Source organism: Leucopleurus acutus, assembly GCF_964270905.1.
Source record: "Leucopleurus acutus genome assembly, chromosome: 10".
NCBI lineage: Eukaryota > Metazoa > Chordata > Mammalia > Artiodactyla > Delphinidae > Leucopleurus > Leucopleurus acutus.
The window spans coordinates 76,722,443-76,745,589 of NC_139153.1; the positions used below are offsets into that span (position 1 = coordinate 76,722,443).

The following is a 23,147-nucleotide window of genomic DNA, read 5'->3' on the forward strand; positions in this document are numbered from 1 at the left end:
TGGCTTCTATTTCAGATTCATTTTTTAGAGACTGTTTTTCAGAAGTTTCAGACTCACAGCAAAACTGAGCAGAAAGTACAGAGTTCCCATATTCTTGCTGCCCCACACATGCACAGCCTCCCCCACCGTCAGCATCCTGCATGACAGTGGTGCACTTGTTACAGTCAGTGCACCTCCATTGACACACCATTACCATTCAGAGTCCATAGTGTACATTAGGGGTCACTTATGGGGTTGTACATTTCATGAGTTTGGACTAATGTATAATTGTAATATCATACAGAATAGTCTCATCTCTTTAAAATTCCTGTGTTCTGTGCTTTCATCCCTCTCTTCCCCCAACCCCTGACAGCCACTGATCTTTTTATTTTCTCCATAGTTTTGCTTTTTCAGAATGTCGTAGAGTTGGAGTCATACACTATGTAGCTTTTACACATTGTCTTCTTTCACTTTGTAATATGCATTTAAGGTTTATCCATGTATTTTCATGGCTTAATAGCTCATTTCTTTTCAGTGTTGATTAATATTGCAGTGTCCAGATGTATCACAGTTTATCCATTCACTTACTGAAGGACATCTTGGTTGCTTTCAGGCTTTGGCAGTTATGAATAATGCTGCTGTAAACCTTGCATACTTTTTGTGTGTACATAAGTTTTCAGTTCACTTGGGTAAATACCAAGGAATGTAATTGCTTGTTCATATGGTAAGAGTATGTTTAGTTTTGTAAGAAATTGCTAAATTGTCTTCCAAAGTGTCTGCACCATTTTGCATTCCCACCAGCGAAGAATGAGAGTTCCTGTTGCTCCACATCCTGGTCAGCATTTGGTGTTGGCAGGAACTGATCCCAAATTATTCAGTACATTTTTGGTATCATCTTCTACTCTTTTCATTCACTAAATGTAGCAACCACACTCTTGACTCTGAATATCATACACCTTCATAGCTTTATCTCTCTCATGATCTGTGCTCAGCATGGAAAGTTTTTATATCCCCAACTCCCCTTGTTTTTGCCTTTGAGATATAAATTGCAAAAACAATTTATATTTAATAAAGGTATTTCTTGATCTCAGATTAGTCTTTTGTGATATAGCTGTTGTTAGGTCCAAGTCTTGGATCAGTTTATTTTGGTACTTGCTTATAATACCTCCTACATGAAAAACTCATCATACAAAGATACATAGAACCAAATGTAAGAAGTATGTAAGAAGTATGGCTTTATTATCTTCATTATGATATTTCTTTTATAGTCCCCTTCATCAAGTAGGTAAGGGTTTTGTTAAAATTAAGAATATGGCTTCTTATATTCCCTGAAATCAGTCAATTGATCTTATAAATAAAATGGAAGGTAATGCATTTGTATTACATTTATTTGCTCAAAATCCTGGTCATGATGAAGTGTCAGGGACCGAATTTGTCCCCCTGAGTTAGACAATTAGAAAACTGGACAAAATACATACAACAGTGGTTTTAGACATCAGACAACAGGTAGCATAGGACTGTTATCACTGAAATCAATGAGGCAAACCCTAAAATTACCCCTAGCTTATTGTCTAGAAGCAGTTTTCAGGCAGCAGAAAGGAGAAAGCCAAACAGAGCCCAGTATTCATAGAGAGTTGAGGTAATAGGAGTTTAGGGAGGCCAAGGCAGCTATAGTTTGTGGGACAGAGTGCCAGAATGGAAGGAACTGCATAGAGTACTGAGAGAGCTCTACAGGGCTTACCATGAGGCTTTGGCCGAGTACTGAATTACATACCTGTGAAAGGAAATTTTCCATAGCTGGAGAAATAACTGCTGGAAGACATTTGCTGAAACAGTTTCTGGAACTCACAAATAGTTCATGTTCCCATGAGCCACAAGACCTCATAATGCATTGAAGTCCATAAAAGGGTGTATCAGCTTAGACTAAAGACCTACCTTGGAAACAGATCAGTCTAATTCCAGAATGCTTTACATTATAATATAACAAAATCTAGCACCCAAGATGATAGAATTCACAATGCCCATTATCTGATCAAAAATTATCAGACATGGAAAGAAGCAAGAAAATAGCAACCAAAAGAGAAGTCAGTCAATTTAAACAGACCCAGAAATATCAAGAAATGATGGAAATAGCATAAAGAACATTAAAATAGCTATTATAAATGTAGCCCATGTGTTCAGTAAAGTAGAAGAAAACACAAACATGATGGTGAGAGAAATGGAAAATATAAAAAAGACCCAAATTGAAATTTTGCAGACGAAGAATACAGCAGCTGAAATGAAAGACACTGGATGGAATTACCAGCAGTTTGGAGACTACAGAAGGAAATATTAGTGAACTGGAAGGCATAGCAATAGAAGCTATCTAAAAATATATAGAAAAAAGACTAGAAAAAAATGAACAATGCCTCAGTGACCTCAGTGACAATATCAAGCGGTTTTACGTGTAAATGGAGTCCCTGAGGAAATGAAGAGAGGAGACAGAAAAAATATGTGAAGAAATAATGGTTGAAAAATCTTCAGATTTGGTGCAAATTTTAAGCCCACAGATCCAAGGAGCTCAGTGAACTCCAAGCAGAAAAAACATAAAGGAAATCACCTTAAGGCACATCATCATAAATTCTATGAAAAGCAGTGATAAAGAGAAAAACATAAAGTCTGCAAGAAAATAATTGTCAACCTTGAATTCTCTACCTGGCAAAAATACTTTTCAGGCAATGGAGGCAAAGAAAACTTTCAGATAAAATCGGAGAGAATTCTTTGCTAGTAGACCTGTATGTACTACACAGGGAATGTTAACAGAGGTTCGTTTTGGCAGAAGGAAAATGATGCTGTTTTGGCATTTAGATGTATACAAAGTAATGAAGAATGCCAGAAGTGGTAAATATGTGAGTAAATAGAAAAGACCTTTTTCCCCTTATTTCTAAATCTTAACACCACCACCAAAACTCTTCACTTGAAAGATTTTAAAACTTACTATAAAGTGTTGATTTCAAAGTTTAGGTGTGCAAATGTAAGCAGTTTTTAAATAAGTGAAACAAGACAAATATAACAAGGGAAGCAATTCTTAATATTGTCAAAATGTTCTCATTAACCTGACATGGCTTTAATAGATCTGGTGCAAGAAATAAGAAAAGTGTCAGGCATTGCCTATTAATGGGCATTGGGGGAGAGAGCCACTGTCAGTTCAGGGTCAGAGGGTCTGAATATTATTGACATAGATTAAATTATTTCTTTAAAAATAAACATAAGTTTATCTCTGTCTTGTTCCAGAGTCAACAGAGCTTTTTCAAACCATGGCTAGGGCCACTTTGAGGAGCCTTAAGCCTTCTTACAGGAGAAACGGTGTATGCCACCAGTGTGTGCGTTCATTACTTTTCTCTCTCTTTTGATCTCAGTTTCACAGAGTATGTCCTTTGAAAAGCCCTGCCATATTGAGGAGGATTAAAAAAGAGCTAGTAGAAAACATGAAACGAATCACCCTATTGCCCTTGATTCTTAGGTGACGCCCCATTATTTCATGGGATACTTTCCCAAGTCATAAGAATGGAGTTTAAATCCTCACTGTCTACTCGCTGTCCAAGCCACCACATGGGTTTTCGCAAATCTGCTTAGCAGTGTCATTCTCACTGTTTCCTCAGAGGTACCTCGAGTGCTTGCCATGCATGTTGCCCCTCAGGAGAGTAATGATAGCAACAGTTTGGAGCACAAGTTTTTCTCCTGCTTTGGGGGAAGACTTTCTTGGACATACCTTTCAGTAGCCTGCTTCATTCTTACCAATGTATGTAAAAGTTATTCAAATTCATTACTCAGCAAGGGAATATAATTTTAAACCAAAGTAAGATTCTCACCAAAATGGGTGAAATTTTTAAAAAGACTAACAATACAAAATGTTGGTGAGGATACAGATTCTCAGAACTCTTATACACTGTAGGTGGGAATGTAAACTGTTTTATCTACTCTTGAGAACTAAAGTTGAATAAATCTATATACCCTGTTACCCAGCACTTTTACTCCTAATTATATACTCACAAGAAATGTGTGTTCCATATGTACACCAGAAGACTCAAATAAGAAAGTTTATGTAGTATTATTTACACTGACCGTCAATTGGAAACAACACAAACGTCCATCAGTAGTTATATGGATAAAAAAATTGAAGTATATTCATATGCCAGGATACCATGTATGTAGCGTAGCAACAAATGAATGAGATAAGAGTTTCACACAGCAGCATATTATGATTTCAGTGGTATAAAATTAAAATATTCAAAAGTGATCTATAGTGTTAGAAGATACCTTTGGATGGGAGCATTGAGGTAGTGACTGGGAAGAGGCATGAGGGGAAGGAACTTAATGTGGCTAAGGTTCAGTTCTTGGCCGGAGTGCTGGTTACTCAGTTGTGTTCCTGTGATGATAACTTCTTGAATTTTGTACTTAGGCTTTTGAAAATACATTATATTACAGTTTAAGTCACTTCAGTGAGATAAATATGGGTAGATTTTTTTTTGTCCTGAATTTTTCTAAAATATTAGGAAAATAGATTCAGTTGAGAACATACTTGCTACTTTTTGCATAGTACTGTGTTTTTCTCTAATGTATCTCCAAACGACCAGTGATAAAGAATGGAATATTTGACTTTTTAGTCAGAATTTATGGACTTGTAATCATTCATGCTTTAGTACCAGTATTATTACTTATTTTTAAATTCTTATGCATGCAGCAGGGAACTAACCCTTATCTGAATTAATGAATGGATTAACCTAGTATGCATAGTGTTAGTAATGTATTGCTATATTTTGTAGTAAATAAGATAGGGCATATTTGTTATTTTGCTGTATTTTGTTAACTGTCATGTATTTTTGTTGTTTTAATAAAAAATTTCTTTATACGCTTACAATTTTTCTGTATGTTAAGTTATCATAACATCTGTATCTTACATATATCTTCTTTTGGGCATTTGGATAGCTAACATAAGAATGTTTTCCTTAAATCCAAATTTCCTTTTGTTTTTTTGGCCAGTCTCTAGCTAAACTTAAATTCTATGCACAGTTGGATATCCACATGTAAAAGAAAAAAGTTGAACCCCTGCCTCATACCATATACAAAATTTTACTAAAAATTGATCATTCACCTAAATATAAGAGGTATAAAACTAAAACTTTTAGGAAAAAATATAGGGGTAATTCTTCATGGTCTTGGGTTTGGCAGTGGGTTCTTAGCTATGACACCAAAAGCACAGAAACAAAAGAAAAATAGTTAAATTGGATTTCATTAAAAATTAAAAACTTTTGTACAGCAAAGGATATTATCAAGGAAGTAAAAAGACAAACTACAGAATGGGAGGAAATATTTACAAGCCCTATATCCAATATCTGAAGTATGAAAAGGGTCCAGTATCTGGAATATATAAAGAACTATTATAGCTCACCAACAGAAAGATAAACAATCCAATCAAAAAATGTGCAAAGAACTGAAATAGAATTTTTCTAAATGACTACCAAGCATATGGCAAGATGTTCATCATCAGTCATTAGAAATGCAAAGCAGGACCACATTGAGCTACCACTTCACACCCACTAGGATGTCTGTAATAATAATAAAAACTGAAAATAACAAGTATTGGCAAGGATGTGGAGAAATTGGACCCCTTGTGGCCCTGGTAGAGGAGGGAATGGGGAGTAGCTGATTAGTGGGAACAGAATTTTCTTTCGGGGTGATAAAAGGGTTTTGGAACTAGGTAGAGGTGGTGGTTGCATAACATTGTGAATGTACTAAATGGCACTGAGTTGTTCACTTTAAAATGGTTAATTTTATGTGAGGTAAATGTAACCTCAATAAAAATAAATCTAGTACTCAAACACATTGCCATCATATATTAGTTATATAATAAGTCAACATATAGTAGTAGTTGGTTTAGTTATGGATATACCTGGAATGGTGAATCTTATTTTTGTCACCTTTGATTTCCAGCAGTATTGGATGTGTTCTTTTGTTTTAGACTAACCTATAGGAATTGAATTGATTTCAAGCTGTTATTTATTTATTTATTTGGCTGCGACTCACAGTATGCCGGATCTTAATTCCCAGACCAGGGATCGAACCCTTGCCCTCTGCAGTGGAAAACAGAGTCCTAACCATTGGCCCACCAGGGAATTCCACAAGCTGTTATTTACATATCTGTTAAAGAAGTATATTCATTTAATCAGTGAACTTCTATTTATCATTTAACATTTTCCCTGATTTATCTAAAATATCTTTCTTTTAATATTTTCTAGAAATAAGTTTGGTTAACTGTTATAATTCTGATAATGATGGCTCTATCAGCTTATAGTTAGAATTGGGGAGTTGGCTTTCAATTCTGGTGGTGTAATTACATGATGTGCTTGTACAGTTTGAAGCCATATAGAGATGGATTTTTGTACCAAATGATGATGAGGGTTTAAAAGACTAAGCTATATTTTCAAACGATCCAAGGAAGCTGTACATAAATGATAAAACTGAAACAACAGCATTTTGTATTTTCATTGTTGTTAGATAAAATCAGATATTTTTAACAAGGGGCTTACCCCTGGCCTTCAGTGTTTTTTTGTTTTGTTTTGTTTTAAATTTGGCCTTTTATCCGTTTTGATTGCTGGTTGGTTTTTGCCAAGTACTTTCTTTTTTTTAAGTTTATTTATTCATTTGGCTGCTGTTGGGTCTTGGTTGCTGCGCGCGGGCTTTCTCTAGTTGCAGCAAGCAGGGGCTGCTCTTTGTTGGGCTTAGTTGCTCCTTGGCATGTGAGATCTTCCCAGACCAGAGCTCGAACCCGTGTCCCCTGCATTGGCAGGTGGATTCTTAACCACTATGCCACCAGGGAAGCCCCTGGCCTTCAGTGTTTGTTCAAGATTCATAATTACTGGTTTCTGATTGGTAAGAAATCTCATGAAATTATTTGTGGTCCTGTGATAGACATTCTTTTCAAAGACCTAGTAAATCTTGAAAAGCACTCAGTATTGCTCTTGGGAGCTTTCTTATTTTTGCACATATGCCTTATAATATATTTTTGCTGACTGCTGTATCATGAATATCTCATATGTGTGCACACGTGTCAAATTTAATACCCATTCTTAGTACCTGAAAGATCAGGAACTAAGTATGTCATTATGTATAGAACTATGCCTTTTTGGTGATAAAATTGTTTTTATTAACATGGCATGACATTGTCCTTAATCTTTTTTTCCCAGCATATTTTCTTATCTGTTTCATAGAATTATTAAATGAAATGGTACTAATAAAATTCCTAATACAATGATAAGAGTTATAAATATAAGCCTGTAATTTTTTCATCTGTGACTAATCAATCTAGCCTCAGTTTCTCTTAAAAAATTTTTTTTGTCATCATGATTATTTTTAAATAAGTACATTAAATGGCACTAGAGTTCCTACTCATTTTTAGTTCTCTATACTTCAGTTTCAGAAAGTGATCTAGATGTAAGTCTAGATAATATTGTTCTCTGCTTAGAGTAAAATCATACATGATTATATTTGAGTAGAATACCAGCCCTAAAAGCAAAGGGTGGTGGGAAGACAGTAAGAAGCAGGCATTATTTGTTGATCAGAAGCTTATTAGTGGTCCTCCTTCCCACCAAAGTAGAGTTTTTTTTAAAGGATAGTTAGGATTATTAAATTATAATTTTAAAACAGTGCACATATACACGAATAGTGTCTCTTTCTGTTTCACACCTTTCCAGCCTGACATTAGCTTTAAGAAATAGGAAAACCTAAACAGTTCTGATTGTTAGTAACCTAGTAAATATTTTTAAATAATCAGATGAAAAGTCAGTGCTGGAACAGAAGCCTTCTAAACCAGCTGCTCCACAAGTCCCACCCAAGAAGCCTACTCCACCCGCCAAAGCCAATAATTTACTGCGATCTCCTGGAACAGTGTACCCAAAGCGACCTGAAAAACCGGTTCCTCCACCACCTCCTGTAGCCAAGTAAGTTTTATCTAATTTGAAGTTAGTTTATTGATTTACCTGCCTTTGACATAATTGGCCCTACTGCCTTTCTAAATGTCAAGTAATTTTTAAAGTATTTGCTTTTCATATTTTTTGTAGAGACTGTAATCTGTGTTAAATGTTAATCTTATATTCATGCTAGGTGAATATACTCATGTTAAGCTGTTTTACATTTCTTATTTTATTATGATTGGTCTTAGGGTAGAGGTTTATGTTTATGGAAATAATTTTATAGACAAGAAAGAAAATCAGTATTATGGTGTAACATCTTTAGTGTCATTATTATTATTTTTTAAAATTATTTATTTATTTGGCTGTGCCAGGTCTTAGTTGCGGCATGTGGGATCTTTTAGTGGCGGCATGCAGGCTCTTAGTTGCAGCATGTGGGATCTAGCTCCCTGACCAGGGATCGAACCCGGGCCCCCTGCATTGGGAGTGTGGAGTCTTAACCACTGGACCACCAGGGAAGTCCCTCTTTAGTGTCATTAAATCACAGTGTTAAAAGATGGTCATGCTTTACATACAAATGATTTTTGCATGTGTTTGATTTTTCTCATTTTAGGATTAATGGAGACGTTTCTACCATTTTATCAAAATTTGAAACTGAGCCAGTATCAAAACCAAAGCTAGATTCTGAACAGTTACCACTTAGACCAAAATCAGTAGACCTAGATACATTTACAGTTAGAAGCTCTAAAGAAACAGGTAAGTTAACATGTGGAAAGGTGGTGCATAAAAAGAAGTTGCAAATGTAGTTTTCAGAAACTATTTAAAATAAGAAAGTTGTGTATGTAATTTGTGTGTGGATAGATACAGTGGAAATTTATTAAAATTTTTAAAAATCTCTGAAGTTGAAATAGAAAAATGAAACTGAAAGAATATAAATGGGCAAGGTATTTATGGTTCACATAAACTTTCTCACTGGTCAGAGAACTGAGATGGATATTAAAAGATCAGTCATTTATCATTCTATCCCTTTATAATGGAATGTCCATACCATCTAACTTAAGCAGATGTGAGTGACATAGACTTTCAGTGCCAACACTAGATTATATTTAAGAAGACTATTTTTATTTTCCCACTTAAATCTGAAGATACTTTTGTTTCCAATTCTGGAAAATAGGCTTTCTTATGACTCTCTCTCTCTGTATATATCTGTCTGTCTCAGCAGGCTTTACTTCTTTAGCTAAATATTATTCCTTAAGTTTTAGGACTGATTTTTCAGCCCATTAATCATCTTTGTCTCCTGGTTTTTTATACTTCTCAGTTGTAAAATGGAATACTTGAAACAGAAAAGTCTCTTTTTTTGCTTCAGAGAGGTCTTGATACAAGGTCTCACTGTTAAAGGCATTGCACCATCATTACTTTGTGGTAATGCTTATTTTATAGCACTTTGCATTCGTTTTTAGTTTTTTAACATTTTAAAAGCATTTTCTCATATATATTCTTATTTTAACACTGACTCTAAGAGGTAGATGCCATTTTCCCCTATTTTGCATCTAAACAAAGTAAGCTAAAGACACAGCAAGTGGTCAAGATCATGTAAACCAGAAGAGAACTCTTTAAATCCCCTTTATATAAAGTTCTCTGTGATTTTCTTTAAAAAAAAATTAATGTCAATGTACTTTTTAGCTTCAAGTTAACAGTTCTTTACATTTAAACTTGAAGGCCAGTTACACTAAGATTTTTTTTGTCACTCTATTGTAAAATGTGCTACGTATTACCTTTCAGATTTTTTAGGTGATTTTTTCTTCGTTCTCTTTAGTTTGTCAGTACAAAAGCTCTAACCTAAGCATAGTCTCCTTCAGTTTTTTAATTGGAATGTCTTATAGATCTTTCATCATGTATTTGGAGCCTACCTGATCTGGATGAAGCCATAGTCATCAATAATTTCTGGAAATTGAGATGTTGATTGTATTTTAGAGACAGTCACTCAAATATATTCAGTATGTTTTTGGTGAAAATTGTTCTAATTTACTGTTAGTTAAATAAAAAACAAAAAAAAACTTCGTGTTTTTTTTAAAATATCCTTTAATTTTTTTTAAATTGAGGTTGCTGGTAAAAAATGTAATTCTATTAGTTCTTACTGTTTTCTGTTTGATTTAAAATGTAGCTAGAAATGTGTTTTCAAAAGTAATAGAGAAAAATATTTAAGCACACACTTTTAACTCTGGATATCAAAAATCCATAGGTATTATCTTTTGAATTTCCACAATATTCTGCAGTCTTTATTTATCAGAAGTCTTAAATTTTGATGAGTCTCTTTGGGAGCTGAAAGGGTAATATTAGAGCTTATTATTTTTTTTCTGTATTTTTTGTTACTTTGTATCATTCTTCAACATTTGCTTTATTTAGTTTTCTCAAAGTCGTGGAAATTACCAAAATAATTTAAGTCAGTTAAAACAAATTTTCACTTTTTTTTCCAAACTTTATCTATATAGGATTACCAGCAAACTTTATTTCCTTTGGTACATTTCTAAATACCATGTAACAATGTCAGACTATTGGTGGTTGAAAAGTTCTTTTTCCTTTGTATTTTAGTCCCATTTCTTGTCTTATATCCATAGCTATTATTTATTCTTCATTAAAAATGTGAGGCTTTGTGGAACAGAGTTTGAAAATTTCTAACTTCTAGTTTGCTTTTTTGTTTAAATAAATAAAGAAGTAATTTAGAGGTGCCGAGACATACACGGTCAAAAAACTAACAGCTGATTCCAAGTTTCAGTCTTTATATCTTCCACTATCACACTGCCTTTGGTGTACTGCACTTACACCCTATAAAGTTCAGAAAATATAAATTTTGGAAATTGAGTTCATATTAAGTAGCAAATATTTACTGAGCAGCTGTATATTTGCAGTAGTGTTTTGGGCACAAATAGTTCGCTAAGGTAAAAGGCATAGCTGCTGATAGCAAGTAGCTTATGTCTCCAACCTCAACCTCAACTCCAACCTCAATTCCTTATTTCCTTTTTTTAAAATTAGAATATCATGTCCTTAGTACTTGGAGTATAAAAGTGTTTTACCTCTTCTTTGTTGGCACCTTATAAAAAAAACTGTTCTGTATTAGATACAGCCTCAAATTTGGCATTAGATTGAGGCATGTTTTAATTTACATATATGGCCCAGTTTGAAGTTTTAAATTTTTTAAATGACATATGAAACTAGCCCTTTAACGTAAGTTTCAGAAAGTTTAAAACATACATGAAAATCTCCTTAGAGTTTAATTATTTTGTAAAAGAATAATTTGAGGCGAAATGATATAGTAGAATTTGCTGTTAAAAAAATGTGAGTTTTAAATTATTAGCTAATTGGTCATTGACATGTTTTGCTTATTTTCTCACTTAACTAACAATTGAATGATCCATCATATCTATGATACCTATTAGAAAACCTGACATGGAAGTTGTTATAAAATGTAATTTCCCTTCTTCCCCTCCTCTACTGTTAATCACTTCTTAACTCTGTTTCTGCTCTTATCTATTAAGGATGTAAATTCCTTTCATTACTCTCTGATATGGTTGTATACAAACCCATATATAAACATATATATTCATGTGTATAAATACAGTCTTTTTGTTCATAAGAAAAACATTCCTAGAATACTCAATTTGTTTCATTTTTTTAAGATTTTTCATAAATATTCTCATATATGATACAAGATAGTACTACAAATTGCAGAGCTATCAGACCATGTTTTAATTTTTTTCTCTTTTTCCAACACTTCATCAAAAATTGGTTTAGGATAGTCTCATTGCTACTACAGGTTAATTGTAAAGTTCACATAGTCTAAGTATTTCTAAAATAGTAAATTTTCCAGGAAGTAAAATTGGTTTACAATTAGTTTTAAACTACAAGACAGAAAACTTAGTGGAAACATAGCTATTTCATTAAGAAAGCACAGTTGATGAAGTATTCTTAGAGTGTAGTATCTTATCCTTTTTCATTATCTTTTGTGATAAATTCTTCTTGGATTAAAGGAAATTTTTAGAGATACATTATTTGATCTGAAAACCTTCATTGTTAAATAGGGCAACATTCTTTCTCTTCACTTCTATTTAATAATTGATCTATTTTGTTTGAATTAATTTCCCAATATTTATTCATTTATTTCTTCCAGAAGGAATTTATGGTGAGATTTTTTGAATACAATGTTTACCTGTTGAGTGGTAGACACTATAAAAAGCCAGCCTGTATCTAAACTAGTATTAAAACAAAACAAAATACCATACCCCAAAAGGTAGAATTTACCTGGGAAATAAGAGCAGTAATTAAAAGTTTTATTTTCTAATAATAATTTCCTTGATAATATCATTATAGAGAGTATTACTTAAGGCACTACTGTATTTTTATAGTGGGATATTTAAAAATAATATTTGGCATATTGTTTTTCCTATTATACCATACCAGAATTAAAATTGCCGCTTTTAGTGTAACTACTATCATGCGCTGAGGACCAAAACTTTGACTAAAAGGTGGTTTAATTTCAGTTATAACTATATCACTGAGTTGTTAATATGTTGATTTATTACTCTGACCTCTAATTTTAGTACTAAAACATTCTTTTAGAAGTTGTCTTGGTGTTCAGTGAGTAATTTAAAAAAGACTTCTTTCTAGTTTAATGTATATTGAAATTAATACTAATCATAATTTTTCCTTTTGAAAGACAAAAGAATAAATCTAAAATCTAATACACATCTTAATGTAAGTTTAGATGAACTGCAGTATCTGCTAAACATTAAAATGGTTCTATTCATTCTACAACTGTTCCTTTTTCCTGCTTTGTAAAATAATTTTTTTGGTTTAGTCTTTTTTCTAGACATTCCTATCCTTGACTTTTCTTTCCAGATTTTGTTTCCTAGCCTGTTTGCCATGTTTCCCTTCTTACGTGTCAGGAAATTATCCTACCTTTCTCCATTTTGGTAAGATGACAATTTATAAAAGAAATAAAAATAATATAGTCAATATGAATAGGTGGTGCACATTGATTTTTCTTTGTAATTTTACTAAAGTGTACGTGTTTGTCTGTCTATTCTAACCCTTTTGGTTTTCCATTTTAAAATAAAATGAAATTCATATTGGAATTTTTTTCTTGATAGTTTAAAATATTCTTTTGATACAAGGTTATTTTAGTTGACAACCATAAAAGTCAGGTTTTTTCTCCCAAAATTTTATATTTATTTTAATATTTTAAAATTCCATGTCTTAGGCAATGTGTAGACATGTAAATGGCTGGCAGAGTGACAATGTGATGGCAAGAGTTAAGTGATTGTCATGCCTTTTATGCCGTGTGTAAAATATAAATCCACTGATACCACTCGTAGGTAAATTTAAAAGCATTCAAGTATATCATGAGTCAGAAATGTGCACTATTTCATTTTACTAACCTAATGACTTAGTGGAGGACCTGAGAGAGTTTTAGAATAGTAAAATTACTTGTCTTGGTGTTGTGGCCCAAAACTGGACATACAGAAGACATTTTTACATGAGCATGATGTATAATTTTGTAAATCTTCCTTTTATTTACCCTTTTAATTTATCTTCATCTCTTCCTTTGTTTTTGTTTGTTTCTTTTTCTTTTTAAAAGTTGCTTAAATATGCATTTGAAAATTATCTCCACAGGCCAAAATGGACTGTACTTTTCAAGGTTTTTTTTGTAGGTTGTCAATACATATTTATCGATGTAAAAAACAATTTTTAACCCTTCAAACTACAGCATATTTTTAACATCTTTTAAAATATTGTTTTCTTTGTTTATGAAATTAACAAATGAGATATTTAAATATATGTTTAAGCTCAAGGTCTTTCACATTATATAATGCATTCTCCATTAAAGCCACTGTGTTTCTTATTGTGGTTTGTTGTATATTATAATTATTTATAGACAATTATTGAACAACTCAACACAAAAATTAATCCAAGCCCATTAGATTGCCTGTTGTGGTATATTAGCCTAGTGACTAGATCCAAGATAGAACATACAAAGTAATCCCAGAATGTTAAGATGGAAAAGAATTAACAGAGGTCAACAAATACTTACAGTTGTTACAAAATGTATGTTGCCAGTTAGTGGTAACCTCTTCCTGTTTTATCTTTGTGTCCTCCATCCCTTTAAAAAAAATTCTCTAAATAAATTACTTTGAATATGAAATTTGATGAGTAAGCTTTAAGGGCAGTAATGATAAGTATCTTTAGATTTCTTTTAAGAAATAACAATTCTCTGAGTTTGGACATCTAAATATTTGACAGAAAGCATTATAAACTTCCAAGCAATGGCAACGTGAAGAATGATTCCATACCTGGAAGACAAGGGAAAAGTTACCTGATGCCATAATGAGTGACGGCATATTGACTGTGATTAATAATCTTAGTTTGGAACCTGGGCCAAAGGAAAATTATAATGATAGTGGAAGTGCCAGGAATTAACCTTAGGGTTCTTATTACCACTTATAGATATCTGGGCTTCAAAATTAAAGACCAACTCCTTCAGCAAGGTTTTCTGGACCATCTAGAAAAAGGGAAGGTATTATATACTATTGTTTCAGAGATAGAAATTACCTAGATTTGTCCTTAAACTCAAGTTATTGGATCAAAGGTCAACCAGCCTTTGATGGTGGGGAAGCAAATGGATGATTTATGTAGCATTTTCCCTTGATATCTGATTTGCCTTAGATTTATAACTATCGTCTGATTCCTACACATGATAATGTCTAAGCAGAAGTACAGTGAACTATAAACAGGTCGAGTCCCAGCTACAGTATACTATGCACATACATATATGAAGACACATTAAATTACACTTTCACTTTACATTAAGAAATGCAATTGGAAAGCAGCAGGGTCCCAGATAAAATTGAGTTTAAAAAATTTTAATATTAGGATATTACTTGAACTTTAAAACACATTTCATAAGTTAGTTTTTTGATATGTTGTAATTAATTCTGAGTTGAAGAAGTAGATCATGTTTTTTTTTATAAGCAAGAACTTAAGATGACTGCTTTTTCATACTACTGCAACTTGTGGTACAGATTTATATCTTTCAGTAAGAACTTTTGTTGAGGTCTAAGTCTCTGTTAAAAACATGAACTTTATATTGTTAATATATAAAATGTATCACGTAAAGAGGATGTTAGTTTTTGAGGGTGAGTGTTGTTTTCCAAATGCATATGAAAAGCACAGGTCAACTTGTGAGTCTTGGTGGTGTTCTTTTTAATTTTATAGTTTGTTAAAAATCAGAGATGTTCTTTTTTGCCTTTTAAAATGTGCAGTTATATCTTAATAGATATGTTTACTTTTATTCTCCAGATCTTGTAAATTTTGATGACATAGCTTCATCAGAAAACTTGCTACATCTCACTGCAAATAGACCGAAGATGCCTGGAAGAAGATTGCCTGGCCGCTTCAATGGTGGACATTCTGTGAGTTACATTTAGTATTATAAAACACAGAGAATTTAGTAAATCCAGAGTCCTTCTGAAGATAAGAATGAGGGAGGATTTATAGCTCCACTGAAGTTTAAAAATCAGGAAGATAACTATACTCAAGTGGCCAAGGGTTGTATTTAAGAGATATGGGGAAGAGACCTGTTCATTTCCACAGGACGTGGAATGGAAGGTTACAGAATCAGAAGCAGAGTTGTCCTAAGACCATAACCACAGAGCACAGTGTCAAGAGGGGACAGGGAACCTGTGCAATATACTTGTCCAAAAGCAGTAATTAGAATTGAGTTGTACATATTCACTTCAAGAAAGAATGAGAACATTTTTTTTCCCCCTGAAATAGTCAGTGTTCTTTTGTAGTACTAATCCTGGTCTCTAAATGTGTAACTTCTTTTTATGCTCTCAGTATATTGCCTGGGATACTGATAGTACTTCAGTGTTAATACATTAGCTCTTAAGTACTATTGTGCTTTTAAATTACCTAAGTAGGGAAAATTTTTGTTGCTAATAGGCAAGCTGTTTTTCCGCCCTCAAGATATGCAAGTGTGTTATTCAGCATGAAATTATGTAAAATCCTGTTAACAATAATGGAATATCTGGAACAGTATCTGCTGAAAACAGTGATAAAAGTTACTTACTTTATTATCTAGATGCTTACTGCCTTTTCTTTCTTTGGTGTTTTCTGTTTCTTGATTTAAAAAAAAAATCATTCAGCCAACTCAAAGCCCAGAAAAAATCCTGAAGTTACCAAAAGAAGATGATAGTGCCAACCTAAAGCCATCTGAATTTAAGAAGGATTCATGCTACTCTCCAAAGGTAAGGTGCATTTTGGTCTAAGATTTGTATAATTTGTAGCGTTCTTTGTGAACATCAAAATTGTGGAATTTAACATGTCCTTCAGGAAGAATTATTTCTTCTGCCAGGAAATAAAATAATTCCTACTAAAACTAAATAAAATAAAATAATTACTGTTAAACTTAAGTTACATTATTCTCTGTAGATCTTTTTTAGGAGAGTCACATTATTTTAAATGAGTAATACAAATGTTACATGTTTCATATTTTTTAAGGCATAGATCTATATACATTTGTTTCATTTCCCGTTAAACATGCACTCCTTAGGCAGAAGCCAGCACTCTTTTACTTCTTATGTAACTTGGTGCTTGGCACCATAATAAGCACTGAATACACACTGGAATGAATGGTAGAATACATGGATTCTTCCATCTGTTACATGGTGTTAAGAGTCTTTGCTAAGCCCTTGCCATTTTAATTTAAGATAGTATTACCACAACTGACACACATCTTATATTTGAGAAGATCATGCCTGTTCCTCAGATTCATTTCAAGGCATTTGACTGCTATTCATTTTATCAGATACACTTAATCTGAATTCTCTCAGCTGTTAGCAGTCTATTGAAATTTTACTTGCTGTTACCTAAGTGAAATGGTAAAAGAATGTCAGGCCATGGATCCATTTAAATGCCTCTTCTATGGACTTACTAAATCCTTCATAATCACTTTTAATTGGAGCTCTCTGGATATTCTAAATAATAACTATTTAATATGAAGGATCAAAGCAGTACCTTAATAATGCTTTTATATTCTTGCTTCTAGATGTTCCACTAGGTAAACCATAAGATAAATCTAATGGATCTTCTTTTCTCTCTTTTTTTTTTTTTAAATAAAACCCGTGACATTTCTCACAAAAACCCTTAGTAATTACAAGTTTATTCTTTGGTCGTTTAGTGGTTTTTCCAGTTATGAACGTCAAACTGCTTTTTGGATTTTCAAGTTTTTTATTTATCTTGGAAGTATTACTTCAGTTATTTATCTCCTTGCAGTAAAAATCTTTTGAATTTATAATGTAATATTAAATGTAAATACAAATACAAATTTTCTGTTTATTATATGTTTTCAGCCGTCTGTTTACCTTTCAACACCTTCAAGTGCTTCTAAACCAAATACAGCTGCTTTTCTAACTCCATTAGAAATCAAAGCTAAGCTAGAAACAGAAAATTCTTTGGATGAACTTAAAGCTCAGATTGTTGAATTGCTGTGTGTTGTGGAAGCACTAAAAAAGGATCATGGGTAAGTAGCCCTTATTTTCTTCTTTGAGCACTACTTAACACATGTGTAAAGAATTCTTTCAAATTATATCAAGTAAAGAAGTAATCTGCCAAGTTTCTAGTATGAGCAAGTTTGTTTTCAAAGAAATTTTTATTGATAGTGTCTCTCTAGGCAAAAAAGCTTGAATTAGAAAACATAATAATTAGAAACTCTATTAATTCTAGTTATTCTAATTAGGAATTGGAAAGCTTGGATAAGAAAACCCAGCCCAATTATGAAAAAGGCAAACCAGGTAAATCAGAAAGTAGTAGCTCGATTATAGAATTGGTTCTAGTAGCTTGATTATAGAAAAATGGCTAATAGGCACATGAAAAGATGTTCAACATCATTAGTCATTAGCACATGCAAATCAAAACCACAATGAAATACTACTTCGCACCCACTAGGATGGCTATAATAAAAAATATAAACAATACAAGTGTTGGCAAGGATGTGAGAAATTGGAACACTCGTGCCTTGCTGGTGGGCATGTAAAATGGTACAGCTACTCTGGAAAACAGTCTGGCAGTTACTCCAAAAGTTAAATCTCATGTTCTCATATGACCCAGCAATTCCTCGCCAAGGTATAGTACTGCCCAAGAGAATTGAAAACAAGTGTTCAAACAAAAACTTGTACACAGATGTTTATAGTATTATTCATAATAGCCAAAAAGTTCAAACAACCCAACTGTCCATCAACTGATGAATAGATAAACAAGATGTGGTACATCCATACAATGGAATGTTATTCAGCCGTAAAAAGAAATGAAATACTAATACATGTTATATCATAGATGAACCTTAAACACATAATTTGAGGCTAGAAATGTCAAACATGGGTTAATTAGTCTTAAAAGTATTAGGAAAAGCCATTTTATTTTGGATCTGTGGTGTATCTGTATAAACATTTGGTTTTCTTCTCAGAGGACTTTGATCACTGTTTCTGCTGGGGTTGAGTTGGATATTTATAAAACAAATGGGTTGGGATAGGTGATTTGTAAGGCCTTTCTCTTAACTCTGAAAGTTTTTGATAATGGTATATGGTGAGGCATGCCTAAGTAAAAGTTAGGGACTTTTTAGAGCTAAAATAAATTTAAAAGATCACCTGCTATAGTCCCCTCCCTTCTTTTAAATGAAGAAATAAAGGTTTAGAGAGGTAAAGCTAATTATGTAAGATCACACAGCTCTTAAGTGGTAGAGCTAGAACTCAAACTTGGATCTTCTATTGATTTAGAGATCTTTTCTTATCAACATTATTATGTGAATTTTAAAATGTGTTAACATTTTAAACATACTTCCGCAAAAGCCCAGTAGGTAAAATAGATCAAAGATCAGCTAATCTAACTAAATTGAGGGTGAGGGTTCAGGTGCTCCTCCCCTACTCCAGCTTCTTCTCTGGCCTCTAAGAGTATCTCATGGAACATGGAATCTGGTAAAATACTCATCGCCAGAGACCGTGTTACCACTGATTTTGAATTCACTGCTTCTCCTCCAATTCTTTGTTGACATTGGATTATTTATTTTAAAAAATATTGAGATTAACAACATGATGTATTTGTAGTTTGCAGAGCACTTCTACAAACATCTCTTAGATAGAAACATAAAGTTATCTTGAACGCCTACTTAAAAAACATATATTATACACATTTATGTCATATATAGAGAGGAAATTTGATACATGATATTTCTTGAATTCTTCAATTTACCTTGGTTTAGGTTTGGCAAATTTATCCACAGTTTCTGCAGTAAGCACATTATAAACTATAAGTTCATTTATCTAGTAAATATTTATTGAGTACCTCTCAGGTACCAGTTAGAGAACAATCTGATTTGTTAATTTTGACATTTTGCATTTTTGATACCAAGTGTGCTATAATGAAAGAATAAATCCACATACAAATTGCCCATAGGTGCTCTTAAATAAGCTGTAGAATGAATAAAAATATTAATGACTTACATATATTATTTATCAGATATTTTAGAATTCTTTCCAAAGAGTATTTTAAAAGTCTTGAGTTCCTCTTGGAAAATGAAATGGAGGGGAAAATGACTATATAAAAATATACAAGGGAACCTAGAAAAATGAAAACATGAGTTACAGAAGAGGGATTGTTGGCTGCAGTTTTTTGTTTATTGGTTTGAATTTTAATGAAATAGTTAATTTAAAAAAAAACAGAGAAAGATATGTAAAGTCCAGGTTATTGTGTTAAAAATTATAATTTGCCTTGCATTGTGACATATTTTCGCATTCATTTTCCCAAATTATTTGGGCTGTGTGTCCTGCCTTGGAAATGGATGATAACTGAATATGGAAAATTGCCTGTATTCACTTAAAAATTTCTTTATCTCAGGTTTGCTGTGTTTTTTAACTGTTGTATTGAATCATTTCAACTAGAGAATTTGAATTTTTTCTCAGTCAATATGGCTGTTTCCTTTCAAAGTTTTCCCTATGTTCTGGGATATCAGGCAACAGATCCTATTAACCTTAGTCAAATATATATTGTTTAATCGGAAGACTTAACAGTAATAAATACTTTGTTTTTAGGAAAGAACTGGAAAAACTACGAAAAGATTTGGAAGAAGAGAAGGCAATGAGAAGTAATCTAGAGGTAATTCATTTCTTCCAGCATTGAGATTGTAGTCAGCATAAACTAGACATGTTTTTTCCAACCCAACTGGGTGATTGGTTCCGCCACAAATTATGCTATCCTGCTTTAGTTGGACACTCCCTACAGCTTGGTCGCCATTTAATTAATCTCTTGTTGACTCCCTGCCACATTCCATTCATTCATTCGGCAAATGTTTTTTGAGCACTCACTCTCATAGACACGGGGCACAAGGTATATACACTCATGAATAAAGCAAACATGGTTCTTGCCTCTTAAACGTGTCTAGTTTTAGATCTTTTGCACTCAACACTCCTTTCTTGAGCTATAGTTCTCTTTTCTTCACAGTTAAACTTTTTTTTGCCTGGGGGCAGGGGTGGTGATGGTACTGGGATGGCTATAGATTTGCTGACTTTAATTTCTCACTGAATTGAGTTTACTTTGTAGCTAATATCATCATCTTCACTCTCTGCTGATGACTGACAGTTTCAGAGTGAGGAAACTAGGGTTTGGAATGATTAAGTCAGCAGTGGAGCTAACATTTTTAATAGAAGCAGCCAGACTCCAGAACCTTTGCTCTTAGGGATTAAGTTACACCATTTGAACCAGGAAGTCACTTAACCTCGTTTAGCTTTAGTTGTTGAGATAATATGTGTGAAGGTATTTGGCAGATTATCAAAACTCCATTTTTACTCTTATATCTGACACATAACCTTTACTGGCACTCTCCTTTCTTTCCCTGAAAATACTCAATTTTCCCCTTTATTCAAAAAATAAAAAGCCCCCTTTTAGGTCTGGCTGCCCTTTTGATCTGTATTCTCTTTTCATTTGCAGTTCATTTGTTGCAAAGAAGAAAACAAAACAAAACAAACAAACAAAAAACAAGAAAAGCATACATTTACAGTCACTAATTCTTCACTTTTAGTTCAGTCCTTAACCCCTTGCATTTTGGGTTTACTGATGGCAACTCCTATGTCTCTTCGGTTTCTACAGCACTTCACATTTTTACCATCACCACCTTTTCAAAGTATGTCTTGGTTTATGTGACCCTGCATTCTTCTGTCTGACTTCTCCATCTCTCCTCACCTAAGTGAGGTGTTCCTTCAGTGTTGTGCTTAGGCCTCTTCTCTGTGCATTCACTCTTGGCTCACCTGTGTCCAGGAGTATCATAATTGGCTCTGGTGCATTTGCCATTGAAATCTAGTTCTTCTTTTCCCAGCTTCTGTCCTGAGTTTCCAGCTATTAGACTCCCTGGATGTTCCACTGTGAACTTAGACTTAGCATGTCCCCTGTCACACGTAGCACCTTCTTTTCAGATTCTGATTTTCTGTTTGTGTTGAAAGTTTGTTGCGCTTCTAGTCATGCAGATGTGGGACTTCTGTCTCTTCTAATCCCACTAACTTTTAGGCCTACTGGCTGTACTCCCTAACCGTTTTCTCTTTATTCTCACTGTTTCTGTCCTTTTCTCATGCTCTTATCTTCCGTTTAGCTTGTTTGTTTCTCTCATTCTTATCTTGTCTTCCCTTGCTCAGTACTTTCGAAAACTTTCTATTACTTGCTGAATGAAGTTCAAACTTCTTGACTTGGCAAATGGGGTCTCTTATGTCCTGGTCCTAGTTTATCTTTCTTTCCTCACTTACTAATCCTCAATTGTCCCTTACAGTTAATTTGTCTGAATTTTTACTCTTACTATATTTTCATGGATTCTCCTTTTGTCTCACTTATCATGCCCAAGTTCTGTAGATTCTCAAGGCCCTGCTCAATCACATTCACTGAGTTGGCCACCAGTCTTCTGATTAAAAGCAGTTTTTCTTATTTCAAATTCATGTTTAGTTTTGTAAGAGATGAATAAGTAATAATTTTCTGTCATATCACTGTTCACATTATGTACTTATTTTGCCCATCTTCTATACTGTTGGAGGTGGGACCTTTTTCTGTTTCATCTTTGCCCATAGCTCCTAGCACAGTGCTATATACATATTAGATTGCTAACAAATTTTTGTCAAACTAATAAATGTTAGAAGATAGATATTAAAAATATATCTTCTAAATATATGTTAAATTCCCAGTGTGCAACATGGTAGAAATTAAAAAATTAAAAACAAATGTTTTTGACTTTCATTCCTTATTTTTTATACATAACACATATTCATATATGAAAATAAAGGAATAAGGTTAGCAAGAGGAACTAATACAATACTAAATTTGTATATATGACTTAATTTGTCATAAAAATCATGGAAAGAGTCAAATGAATTTTTTTTTTTGAAGAATTTCATTTGATTATATTTTCCCAGCAAAATCAGCTGTTACTTAGCCTCTCACTGACCTGTATTATAAATTTCTTTTTTTTGGTGGGAAAAGTTCAATACTTAATAAGGCATTAGAGTCTTAGGATCATATGTTTAAAAGAGAAATTATATTTCTCCCCAAATTAAAAGTAATACTTTGAACTACTGTAACATTGACATTATATAGTATTAAATTATACTGAGGAGTGGTACAGAGGACTAATGATGAACAATGAACATAAACATGCTAGAAGAGAAACTCCAGCAATGCAAGTATTTGCCAGATACCTAAACTTATGTGGCCAGCAGCAGTCTGTGAGGAGTATTACTGACTGCGTGCAGGGTTATTCTCCACCCTGACCCTCACCCCACCCGCACTCCCTCTTCTACCAATTTTTTTTTCTTTCTGTTTTCTATGCATCCTCGCACACTAAAATTCATGCAGTGGTTAATGTATCTTTGGAATAGAGATGATAATAGCACATCAGGCTGAAGATTGAAGGTATTTTGTCTCAATCCAATGCTACTAACATGTTTGGCTAATAATCATATTAGGCAAAGAATAATATCAGGAAAGATCCTGGAATTAGCAAACCATTCTGGAATGGTTAGGATCCCTTAGGAGATTGTGAGCTTATTGAAATTATACTTTTTGACTGTAGCAAAATGCTCATCATTTAGTAGTGATCTATTTGTCAGAAGTTAGCCATAACATGTATTATTTGTA

At 33.2% G+C, this 23,147-nt stretch overlaps 1 protein-coding gene across 1 annotated transcript in view; it reads left to right on the forward strand.

Moving 5' to 3' along the window:
* Positions 1 to 23,147, forward strand: part of CD2AP (CD2 associated protein) — a 106,284-nt gene that overhangs the window by 79,295 nt on the left and 3,842 nt on the right. Inside the window, exons 12-17 of the mRNA XM_082848590.1 lie at positions 7,793 to 7,958; positions 8,542 to 8,684; positions 15,282 to 15,394; positions 16,130 to 16,231; positions 17,336 to 17,505; positions 20,069 to 20,132. Of these exons, the coding sequence (XP_082704716.1) occupies positions 7,793 to 7,958; positions 8,542 to 8,684; positions 15,282 to 15,394; positions 16,130 to 16,231; positions 17,336 to 17,505; positions 20,069 to 20,132 (758 nt within the window). The remainder of the gene's footprint in view (positions 1 to 7,792; positions 7,959 to 8,541; positions 8,685 to 15,281; positions 15,395 to 16,129; positions 16,232 to 17,335; positions 17,506 to 20,068; positions 20,133 to 23,147) is intronic.